The sequence below is a fragment of the Phlebotomus papatasi genome, unplaced genomic scaffold (assembly GCF_024763615.1).
Source record: "Phlebotomus papatasi isolate M1 unplaced genomic scaffold, Ppap_2.1 HiC_scaffold_364, whole genome shotgun sequence".
Classification (NCBI taxonomy): Eukaryota; Metazoa; Arthropoda; class Insecta; order Diptera; family Psychodidae; genus Phlebotomus; species Phlebotomus papatasi.
The window spans coordinates 2695-15394 of NW_026604578.1; the positions used below are offsets into that span (position 1 = coordinate 2695).

At 40.1% G+C, this 12700-nt stretch overlaps 1 protein-coding gene across 1 annotated transcript; it reads right to left on the reverse strand.

Moving 5' to 3' along the window:
• Positions 1-7710: 7710 nt before the first annotated feature.
• On the reverse strand, positions 7711-12486 carry LOC129809157 (uncharacterized). The gene is made up of 2 exons (XM_055858967.1): positions 12045-12486; positions 7711-11693 (listed from the first exon to the last, which is right to left on the reverse strand). The coding sequence occupies exons 1-2, from the start codon at positions 12484-12486 to the stop codon at positions 7711-7713; spliced, it is 4425 nt and encodes a 1474-aa protein (XP_055714942.1).
• Positions 12487-12700: the final 214 nt, after the last annotated feature.

A 12700-nucleotide genomic window follows, 5' to 3' on the forward strand; every position in this document is an offset into this window, starting at 1 on the left:
ATATGATGCCTAAATGGACATCTAACACTTTTCACACTAGTGTATGTAAAATAAAATTGTGAATATGTATATGGGGTATTTAAGAAGACTGAGTGATAAAAATCTTTTAGTATAGTTCTTAATTCAGTGAAAGAATTAATCAGTGAATCATGGCTTATCTGCATAGACTAGCAAAAATTTTTGCAATCGGAAAAAGTGAGGAGGAGATGGTGGATCTCATTGTAATCGATAAAAGTGTTGATGACTTAATAGATCTCACTAGGGGATGCGAAATCCCATCTTTAATTCTTGGAACAGTGAATAAGTTAAAAGAATTAGTGGGTGACGGACATGTGCTGACGAGTATACAAAAAAAAGGATTCTTTTAAATATTTTAAACAGTGGCACACATGTACCAGAAGCCTTTAATGATTTGTGCGAGCTCTTGATAGACGGTGTGATAGTCATACCAGAATCTTCTCCACCACAACCTGTCTATCAAGAAAGACTTTGTAAAATCTGTTATGATAATGTAATTAACACTGTATTTTTTCCGTGTGGATACCTTGTTGCGTGCGAAAGGTATGCATACACAAAGGGGCATTGCGCTCTAGGCTGTCTGGCAGAAAATTCTTCAGTATTAAAGATATATTTCTCCCAAGGTAAGTAACATTTAAATTAAGACATTAATTAATCTAAATTTGTTATGTGAACTTTGCCTTGAATTGAGAGTGAATCCATTCACATAGTGAAATTCTCAGTGAATTCTGGCGTGTGTTATCAAATAACAGTGGAAATAACTACAATTAATTTATAAAATTGTGACTAATTTTTTAAAAATAAATTATAGGAATTTTTTATTGACAATCTTCCATATATAGAGTGAAGTTATTTATAGTATAAGGAAATAAAATATTATTTAGTTTGGCATCACTGGTGATAATTGCACACACACGTCAGATTCTTTCGCAGTTTAACAAGGATCTGCCCAAGAGACTAGTGAATAAATCTCACTCTTTATCTATCCACGCCCTAATATCTTACAATCTTTCTTGCTTTGTAACAGATACGGTGTTCAAGAAGCTGCGTGAGTATTCTCAAAGATACTGCTCCAGGATTTTCAACAATTTTCTTGCACATGAAGGATCAAGCAGCAAGGTTCCTGACAGCGTTACAGCTCAGGACAGAATCTTATGAAAATAAGTTAATGGAAGGTTCCAAAACTTCTGGAGCTGCCAAGTCTTCTAATCACTGCGAGTTTCGAGGGCGTTTATGCAGCGATATTATTCGAAACGTAATAATCCTTCAAGTTAAGTTTAAATTGTTTAATATTTTTCGTTTTTTTCTATTTTTTTAAATTTATAAACTCCATGCAATTTTTTAAACATAACTAAAAAACCAATTGAATGACTATATACTGTTATTTTATGAAATTTTTAAAATATTATTTTTTAAATGAAGTTTAAATGAGTTTAAGTTTAAGTTTAAGTTTTAATAAGGTTTAAGTTTAAATGAAAAGTTTATCAATAAAAAGAAATTCTTTCAAAGTTTATTTCTTGTTTTATAATATTGAAAAAAAATCTACACTGGCGAACAATTTCTATACTTGACAGGGGTACTAAAATTTCTACTAAGGATGATGCGTTTGATTTTTCTACTCAATCTTTTAACCCCCCCCCCCCCCACCTATTATCAAATTTACTACCGACAAGTTTAGTTGATTTGGCGTTAGAATTGGTGTAAAATTAAACATCAATTGCTATGGTACATATTTGTCACTTTTTTCTAACTCCAACTCCCAGATCCTTGGAAAAAGCTCTTAATGATTTAAGAGTGTAAAGAGTATTTTTCATTCTTTTACTCAAAATATTGCATATGAATTCTAATTCATCTACCGTCCTCCTCTAGTTTTATTTCTTTTTCATGGTAAAAATCATATTCTTACCATATTAACACTTGAAAACTCAAATGTAATATTCAACGCATAATCATTTGCTTTTTCTTCATATGGAATAAAAATAATCAGTGTTACATTTTGTTCATTTGCCTTCAGAGTTAAGTATGTAATTCAAATCTTCGTCTTCACACTCTGGGTAAGAATTGATGGTGTGAGTTTTTTGCCACAATCAACACTTTTCCCATTGTGAAATATTTTCTTGCATCAATGAAGAAAAGACGCAATGCCCTTCTCTCTGAATATGACGTCAGCGATCATATGGAGCATTCAAAACATATGAAGGGATTGAGTTGTAATCACATACACGTACATGTGATCAACTGTAGCTCTGCTCAATATAACATTGTGTGAGTAAGTGAAGCACATATACTAGTAAATTCAAAAACCATATCAATTGTAGTTTTATTCGATATAACACTTGGTAGGTAATTATTGAATCTATACTAACAAATTAATAGAATGTACTGATTGTAGGTCTGCTCGATATGATAATGTGTGAGTAATTGGTGAATCTATACTAACAAACTGATAAGAATGCCCTTATGTATGGCAATTGGTGAAGATTTACCTGAGAATTAGACAAAGAACTCCTGAGTTCCAAAGCCCTGACTTTTCCCGAAATAATTGTGGTAATTGTACCTGTTGAGGAAAGAAATACAAGCCTGGTTATCCTGGCGAAGGAGGATCAATAAAAATTTTCCTCCTCAATGTTCTGCTGCGCAGCTTTTGCCTCGAAAAGACTTCCACTCGTTGGGCTGGATTCCACGAGGTTCACTCACAGTCTTTTTCTTTCACCTTTTTCTCGTGAAATGGCACTTCTGGATCACCACTCAGGACAATTCTCACTCACGAACGACAATAAAACACTTTGGTGCAGTCGCGAAAGATATTTATTAATTTAATTTGTGAATATTTTAATTTTTGTGGCAGAGCGATAAATTTTTACACTTGACTTTGAACTTGCAGAAAAAAGGGAAGAAGAAAAAAAAAGTACGTTATGGAGAGGGGAAAGAATAATCAATTGACACATTAGACGAGTCACCCAATAAATAATCATGGGTGGAAATTTCCATGGACAAATTTAGGATATGTCTTTTTCGCGTGAACATACTCCCCCTCTTGAGCGACTGCAAATATTGAACTTAATTGAATTTACAATATTTAATTCATGTTTGCAAAGCTAAACTTAGAACTAGAATAAGTTCTCACAATAATAAATGGATTCAATCATCCTTTAATTCCGAAAGTAAAGGGACTAGTTTAGTAATGGGCCTTTTATATTCACCCTTGGCAGTTTTCACTGTAGCCACCCTTACCAATCCGTCAACCCCCGGATGAACTTCCCTCACAACACCAAGTGGCCAATGAGTTGTGGCACTATCGGTTTCAATTAAAAGCACAACTGTTGTGCACAAAATGAAACAGTTCAATATTCAATTTAATCTTCACTTTTATTCCACCTTCCCACATGCGTTCTCACAGCCTTCTTCCCTTCAAGTGACAGATCACGAATTCACCACCCGCTTTTTTCCCTCCAAAATAAACCATCAATTTTACCCACTCTCCGCGCGCCGCACAGTGGTCAATTTCCACAACACCCTCCCACCCGGATTGGGGAGCTATTCCCCAATTCCGTCATCTTTCATCAGGAGTGGGGGTGTCCTAACCACAGTAAGGCGAGTTACCGGACGCACACACTCACTTCCGTCTTCTAGCCAGATCGTTGCGGTTCGAAAATGTTCATCCATGGCTGGGATCGCCAGATTCTATCCCCTTAGGTCTATGAGTCAGGCTTGGGATTATGTTGTTTTTTTAATATCTGAAAAAAGTGATCGGCGGGCCTCCATCGTTCTTTAAAAGGATTACATCCTGATCTTCAAAGTTTTCCTTGTCTCGGACCCGGCAGTTTCCAACAATCCTCAGTGGCGGTGGCCAAAAGCTCCCATGACTCTCCACGTTGCGGCCGTTCGGACTCCCTGTACAAACTCAGAACCACAGTACCATGCTGATTCGGGAAGAAATGGGTATTTCGTGCATCGCGCGTAATAACATCCGCTACATCCAGATGCGTTAGCACCCATTTCCACTCGTCGTCGGACCAGCAACTTCTTGCATCTTTCAGATTCTGCGTCTCACAAAAGTTATCGAGAATCCACCCCGATCCGCACAAGTTTACATTCGAACACCGCTCACCTAAATTTCAAACGAGGGATTGATGCCGTCTTAAGTGGTGCGACCCTTGACCTCGCCGTTAGCATCTTCTTTGGCATTCGTAAAGATATGGAGATTCATATGAGCCCATGCATTCCATTCTTGACATATTTCGGCCGGTTCTTCTTTATTCCAATCCGTTTCAAATTTTTATCAGTATTTTTGAGGGTCGTCATTTCGTAGGAAAATTCTCTTTGTCAACAGTCTTTGGTTAAGGAAAGAGAAACGTCCGTAAGAGGCTCCCACCATACTCGGAGGACTTTCTCGAATTTAGAAATTCCTTATCTGGAACACTCACATCTTCTCTCTCTCTTCTTATGTTCATTAAATGGAACCAGATATCTCTTTGACAAGTAGTTTTGAATTTTGTAGAAGACTCGTCTCTGAATTCCAGGTCCTCATCCATCTTTGCTTCTACTTGCTGAAGCCCTCCCCAGGTAGCATCTCCGGAATCCGGCCTTTTAGTTTTCGGGTTATTCCAAAGATACCAGTTTCGAATCGTTTTTCAACTGTCTTGTGATTGATTCTAGAATTTCTAGAACTTCCTGTTCGTCTTTGCTTACACACTAAGAATTTCTTGTTCTCATCTTGATGTTCTCATAAGTAGTGCTGTTTGATAAGCTCTATCAATTCTTGACACATATGATCTACTATTTAAACCATGTACAAAACCCTGGCACTACTATTCAACCAATTAAATTGATTTGCGTTTCCTGATCTAACAAATTATTCATCGATACAATTCCAAAGGAGAAGAACATAATTAAAATATATGAGACTAAATCTGCAAGATTCAATTTTGTGCGGTCGCGCTCTCTATCAAAGTCAGGACTGATATAATTATAACGACCATTCTCCAAATATCAAATCGTTCTTAATTCTTCTTACATTAGATTTCTCAGGATAACCATTTTCTTTTTTTTTTTTTTAATTACCACTTCATCTATATTCATATTATGCTATGTACTTTTCTTTTATTTACTGTCTATCCGAAAATAATAAACCATTTTTCTTCTTTAAATGTCCAGAAAGGTATTATTTCCTCTATAGACCTGACACTCCGCAGTGTCGATAGCCATAACGCTTTCTAGCGTTTAGACTTGCCTTGATACCTAAAATTCGGCGGAAATTACTGAGTCACTTCCTCTGCAAATCTGACACTACCACAGTGCCAATAGTCGTAACACTTGAAGTGTTTGACTTTCTTTGGTTCCTTAATCCGTCGGAAAATACTGAGTCACTTCCTCTGCCATAATTGCCGGAAAAGACCAGTTAACTTCCTCTACGAATCTGACACTACCACAGTGTCAATAGTCGAAACACTTAAAGTGTTTGACTTTCTTTGGTTACTATCTGTCGGAAAATGATCAGCCACTTCCTCTGCAGTAGATGCCGGAAAAAGCTAGTCAGCTTCCTCTACAGATCTGACACTACCACAGTGTCAATAGTCGAAACACTTACTTAAAGTGTTTATGACTTTCTTTGGTTACTATCTATCGGAAAATGATAAACCACTTCCTCTGCAGTAGATGCCGGAAAAGGCTAGTCAACTTCCTCTACAGATCTGACACTACCACAGTGTCAATAGTCAAACCTTTGAATTGCTTGACTTACTTTTGTTACTATCCGTCGGAAAATGACAAGCTACTTTCTCCAAAATGATTGTTGGAAAGCTCAGTCAACTTCCTCTACGGATCCGACACCACCATAGTGCCAATGGTCATGACATCCAAATGTGCGCAGGACCTGTTTTAAGTTTCAGCCTCATTAAAATAAAGAGTTACCACTTCCTCTGCGAATCGCCGGAAAAGGTTTGCCATTTTCTTAGTCAAACTCACTTTTTTATTTATTTATTTCATCTTATTTGTTTTTTATTTTGTAATCTATGATTTTACTGTTTCCTTCAAATTTCAAATTTTAATAACCTTTGTTATATTTCCATTTTATGTATCATATTTTATTTCGTTTATCTCAAACCATTCCAACTCCCACCATTTTTTTCTTCATTTGGTCCATCTATCGAATATTTAATGTTTCTGTACCAAATTTTCTCTTGTCAAAGTTTCTTGTTACTTTACTTCTCATTTTTTTTAAACTTTCAGATTAGTGAATTCATATTCAATATAGTCTAACAACTTCATTAAAGTTTTCAATTAGCTCAAAAAAAGTTTCATGAAAATTTCTTGCTTGTATGAATCATAACGTATATCAAATTAAATTTCAAACTTTAAATTATTTACCTTATGTTTCCTACTGATCTTCATTACCATCAGCCCTTTCCTGGTCTTCTGGTTTCTCCTCTTTCTGATGAAGAAGCCGATGGTGTTGTTTTTCACATCCTTCAATACCACACGGACGTCGTCTGAAGCAATTGGCGATTCTGTGATTTTTACCAAGGCAGCTGAGGCACAGCTGCAACTCTCTGGCTCGTACAAATCTTTCCTCGGGAGTTAGCTCCTTCAATTTCGGGCACACTGTTGTGTAGTGATCCTCCTGATAATTTGCACATTCCCGTTTTGTGTTCTCTTCGCCCTGGCTGATCACAGAAAGAACGGAACGCACGCTTGACTTCTTGCGTTCCTTAAGATCGATGGTATTTGGACGATTAGATTTAGTGACGTTTATCGGAGCAATGGAAAGAGCCGCCTCGGCTCTCTGCTGGAGCCAAAGGGAAAGATCTTTCACAGTGTAATTTCCCCTTTTATAAACCGTTTCAGACCACAACAATCGCATGATTGGCGTGAGCTTTCTCTCAAGGTCATCTACCACACTCACTGATGTTAAGTATCGTCCCCCATCAAGCTGTTCCAGGGACACAGCGATGTTGTGAATGGCTGTAGCAAATTTTACAACACTCAGAGGATTGTCATCTTTTGGTCCTTCAATATTTTTAGCCTGATCAATTAACCGCAGTAGCATCTGTCTAGTGTTCCCAAATCGTCTGGATAAAACCTCAATGATTTCATCTGCGCTTACTGGTGAGGTCAGAAGCGCTTTTACTGCCTCCCAAGCATCTCCGCTGAGACTTTTCTCGAGTCTTGCCACATTTTCGCTCGAATCATATCCACAGATTTTTGTGGAGCGTTGATACTGCGCCAGGAAAATCCTCCATTCGTCCGGATCCCCCGAGAACTTAGGCAGATCTTTCAGACCTGTCTGCCTCGACATAGCCTGAGCCATACTCTTGCTCTGTTCCGTGAGTATCGTGGATAGCTCCCGGAAGGAAGTATCTTCAACATATTTCTGCTCAGGTGGATCTTCGGGCAGCATTTCTTCTTCCTCTGAGCTGCACTCTCCTTCCTCCATATCCTGGGCTTGAATTTTCCTCTTGATTTCACGTTCTGTCGCACGGAGACTCTCCATCTCAAGCTTCGTCTTTTCTAACCTCAAAAGGAGGTCTGCTCTGGTCTCTCTCCCACCGTCCTGGCCAACACGCGTAGACTCACGATTCATTGTTCAAATAGCCCTGCCCCACGTTGGGCGCCAATTTTGTTGTGCACAAAATGAAACAGTTCAATATTCAATTTAATCTTCACTTTTATTCCACCTTCCCACATGCGTTCTCACAGCCTTCTTCCCTTCAAGTGACAGATCACGAATTCACCACCCGCTTTTTTCCCTCCAAAATAAACCATCAATTTTACCCACTCTCCGCGCGCCGCACAGTGGTCAATTTCCACAACAACAACGTTTCCAACTTTTAAATTTTTGTGCTTTTTATCCCACTTGCTGCGGATTTGCAGTGTTGAAAGGTATTCTTTCTTCCAGCGAGCAGCAAAATCTTGCTGGATGCGTTGGCATAATTGCCATCTACTCAATTTATTCATGGCCAAGTGGCCTACAGAAGGATCAGGCAGTTGTAAAGGAGGAATTCCAATTAAGAAATTGCCTGGTGTCAAAATGACAGGATCTTCACTGTCTTCGGAAATACTTACGAGAGGCCGACTGTTCAAAATGGCCTCAATTTGAGCCAAGACCGTTACCATCTCCTCATAAGTAAGCAGAGCTTGCCCGACCGTGCGACGAAAGTGGTGTTTGAAAGAACGAACGGCGGATTCCCATAATCCTCCATGAGAAGGAGCAGCAGGGGCATTGAAATGCCACTGAATGGACAGGGATGAAGCAAAGTTTGTAATTCGCTCTTGGGATGCATGGTGACTGAGTAGGGTCTTCAGCTCGTTATCTGAGCCAACAAAATTTGTCCCATTATAGCTGAACATTTGATTGGGAATTCCGCGACGGAATACGAACCTTCTCAGTGCCGCAATAAATGACTCTGTTGACAATGATGTCACCAATTCTAAGTGTACGGCCTTTACACTCATGCATACGAATACTACTACGTACGCTTTTTCCAAGGACTTGCCTCTGGGCAAACGTCTAATCATTATGTGGCCCGTGAAGTCCACCCCAGTGGCCACAAAGGGTCGGATATGAGATACTCTACATGCGGGAAGCTCCCCCATGAGCTGTTCGCAAGACGGAGGTTTGACCTTTTTGCAAACAACGCATTCACGGAAAACCCTTCGGACCAGGTTTCGACCACGAATTGGCCAGTATTTTTGGCGTAAATGGGAAAGGACAAGTTGCGGACCTGCGTGCATCAGAGTGACATGCTCTCTAACGGCAATGAGATGGGAAATTTTTGCATTTGGCAAAATTTTGGGATGCCTGACATCGTAGGGTTCATTAGAATAATGAAGTCGTCCCCCCACCCTCAATACCCCATCAGAATCCAGAAATGGACGGAGTTTTCTGATGTATTTCAATTTGTTGTTAGAGTCGAGGGTGTTTTTAGCCACTGCAGTTACCACTTCAGGCATTTCCTCGTGCTGTGCCCATTTGATGAGCAAAGTCTCAGCCTTGCAAATTTCACTAACTGTTAGTGGTGATTGTTGCGCTATCTTAAGAGATCGTGTTACACGTCGATGAGACTTGAAGAAATCAGAAGCTCTGATGCACCACGCAAGCGTCCGGACAATACGCATGAATGTTCCAATACGACAGACTAAATGTTCGTAAATTGAACGAAATTTTTGTGATTCTGTTTCTCCCCCTTTGGGAATGGAACTTTCCACAAAGCATAACGCTTGAGGAGAACGCATGTGAAATGAAGAAATAGAGAACACTGGGGGCCAGTTTTCCCTCTTAAGGCACAACCACTTGGGTCCAGACCACCATAAGTCGCTTGATAATAAATCTTTGGCGCTTGTGCCTCGCGAGATGAGGTCTGCCGGGTTCTCATGCGTTGACACATAATTCCATTGGTGGGTTTTTGAATGTGACAAAATGATTTTGGTCCGGTTGCGGACGAATACGTCTTGTTTAGGTTTGGGTTGATGGATCTGACACAAAACTACAGCTGAATCAGTCCAGAAATTGCAATTCTCAATTGCCAGTGACTGTGAAATTGAGATCATGAGATCCACAGCCAAAACTGCAGCACAAAGCTCGGCCTTTGGGATAGTGAGTTTAGGCATGGAATTTTTCTTTTTGTCAAGTGGAGAGATTCGAGACTTTGACGAAACAAGTCTAGAAAATCTTTCTCCTAACTCGTTGATTGTTACGAGAAAAACCACCGCACCATACGCGACCCCACTGGCATCCGAGAACGCATGGACTTCTCTGCCAACCACCCGGTCAAATTTGGAATACCACCGTGGGATTTTCAGTTCTTCAATGTTTGGCAGATCAGAAAAGAATTCCCCCCACCTTTCCCTCACACTCTGGGATACTTCGTCCCTCCAGTCAAGCTCTTCAATCCATGTTGCTTGCATTATTAATTTTGCTCTGGTCAGAATGGGACCAACAAAGCCACATGGGTCATAAATACGCGCAATAGTGGATAGAATGTGGTGTTTAGTTGGGAGAGCTTGATCAGCCAAATTGGAAACACGAAACTGAAAACAGTCTTGACTTGGTAGCCAAACAATTCCAAGGGTTTTGGTTTCGAAGCTCAAATTGACTTCCTCATTAGTAGAAGAGGAAACCTCCGATTCCATCACAGCAGAGCTGTTGGATTGAAATTTGGACAATTCCATGCCTGCCAAGAGAAATAGGGACTTCAATTCTTCTTTAATTTTCAAACCCTCATCAACGGTGGGTGCTGACAACAAACAGTCATCAACATAGGTATTCTCGCGAATGACTTTAGCTGCAGCTGGGTATCGATTACCTTCGTCTTCTGCCAACTGCATGAGAACCCTAGTTGCCAAAAATGGAGAGCTGGCAACCCCGAAACAAACCCGTGTAAATCGAAAATCTTCGATTTCATTGTCGAGTCTGATCACGAATCTTTGCAGGTCTCTATGGGAAGGGTGAAGTTCAACTTGCAAATACATTTTAACAATGTCGCAAGTTAATGCATATTTATGCATCCTAAATCTCCAAAGAATTGAAATCAGAAGGGGCTGAACGATAGGTCCCACATGCAAGCAGTCATTGAGACTCACACCTGACGCTGTGACGGAACTTGCATTAAATACTGGTCTAACTTTGGTGGACAACGCATTTTCCCTAATCACGCAGTGATGTGGCATGTAGTATTTTGGTATTGAAGGAGCAAACAATTGGTTTGCAGGGACCCGTTCAATAATTCCCAACTGTAAATACTCACGAAATACAGTTAAGTATAATTCTTTGAGAGTCAAGTTCTTATCAAGTCGGCGTTCAAGGTGCGAAAATTGACGCAATGCTTGATTTCGATTGGAATGTAAGACCTGAATGTTCTCATTGAGAGGAAGTTGAACTTGATATCTCCCTTCTTTAGTTCGAGTGACAGTTGTGTTAAAGGATTTCTCCGCCTCAGCTTTCTCAAACGATTTGACGTCCTCTTTGGGGATATCTTCGATTTCCCAGAACTGTTTCATGGTTTTATCGAGTGAAGCTAAGGTGGTGACGTTGCAAGAGACGGGTTGAGGTGGTGAGACCTTAAAACAAGGACCTACTACTAACCATCCGAAAACGCTATTGAGCAGACGCGGTTGGCCCTCTCCCAATTCATACTTGTCGACACCGAAATAATCCCAAGAATTTGCCCCACCTATCAAAAGATCTATACGTTGGCAGTGGTTCCAATGGGGATCTGCTAACTTAAGATGAGATGGGATCTTGATCTTGGCATCATTGACCTCCCAATTGGGGTGGTCTGTAGTCACACGTGGCATGACTAGACAGTCAAGAGACTGGCTCATGAGAATATTGTTAATCTCATATTCAAGTTTGACTTGAGTCTCTTGTTTGCACAATTGTGTGCTGTCATTTACTCCATTGATGGAAAAACGAGAAATCTTACATGGGAGCTTCAACAGTTGGCACAAATTAGTGCTAATGATATTAACCTGTGAAGCTGGATCCAAAAGAACTCGACAGAAATGTTTCTGATTGTTTTGACCTAACACCGTTACCACAGCAGTGGCAAAAAGCACGTTGGATTGAACTCCCCCGTTAGTAGTTAAACACGTGGGTGTTGTGGAGGAAGTTAACTTATCCGCAAAATGAATCGTGGGATTCAAAGCCAACTGACTGGAGATGGAGGCGACAGTGTCTGGGATCGAATTTTGAGTTGTAACGCAAAGGGCGGATCCTGATTGGTCAGAATCACCGGAAAATGCTGAAGGCTTGAATGTTTCATGCAACAACTTATTGTGAGGCTTATTACAAGTTTTACAAAATGGGTAACTACACTGATCAATAGGATGAGAATCAGAAAGACAATTTTGGCAAATATTTAGCTGATGAACTACTTCCAATCTTTTTTTCCATGTGTGACTCAAAAAAAGTTTGCACCAATACAATTTATGGGGAGATTCTTTACAATAAGAACAATTGGTTTGAATCCCTGATACCAGTGTAGATGCTTTCTTTTTGGGTGGAAACTGAGGTTTTTGTGACTTACTCGGACCTGGTTCAGGAGTGTCCTCAGAGGGTCCTGTGTGCTCTAATGCGCGACATCTTTTGTTCAGGAACCGGTCGAAATCTTCCCATGTGGTGGTGGAGATATCGTGATTCTCTTGCGCCCAAAGCCACTTAGTTTCTCTGTCAAATTTCCTTAGTATCCAATGGATGAGCCATGGATCTCGTTGAGCAATGTTCATCCCTTCCAATGCGTCAATTGCTGATGAAGTGTTAGATTGGATGCGCCTGATACTTGCAACATTGGGCTGAGTAATTGACGGCTGGTCCAAAAACTGATCCATCAGCGCGCACATTATGGAAAGTTTGTCATCGTACCTCTCTTTGAGACGATTCCAAGCTCTTGCGTAATTGTCATCTGAGATGCTGAATTTGCTGATGAGTTGCTCAGCCTCTCCCTTGACAGCATTTTTGAGGTAGTTCATCTTCTACGATTTTGCAGAAGATTGCGTCGCAAAACTTGTTTCATTTTCTATTGAAGCATTCAGAAGTTCTTGTCTGGATTGTTCCAAATAAGAACGGAAATTATTGTTCTGAGCTTCCAGAATTTCTTTCAGCTTCCTTTCCTCTGAAGTTCTTTGGAGTTTTTGCTCCTCCAACTGACTTGCCATGAGGCTAAGAAGTCTATTGAGGGAAGAG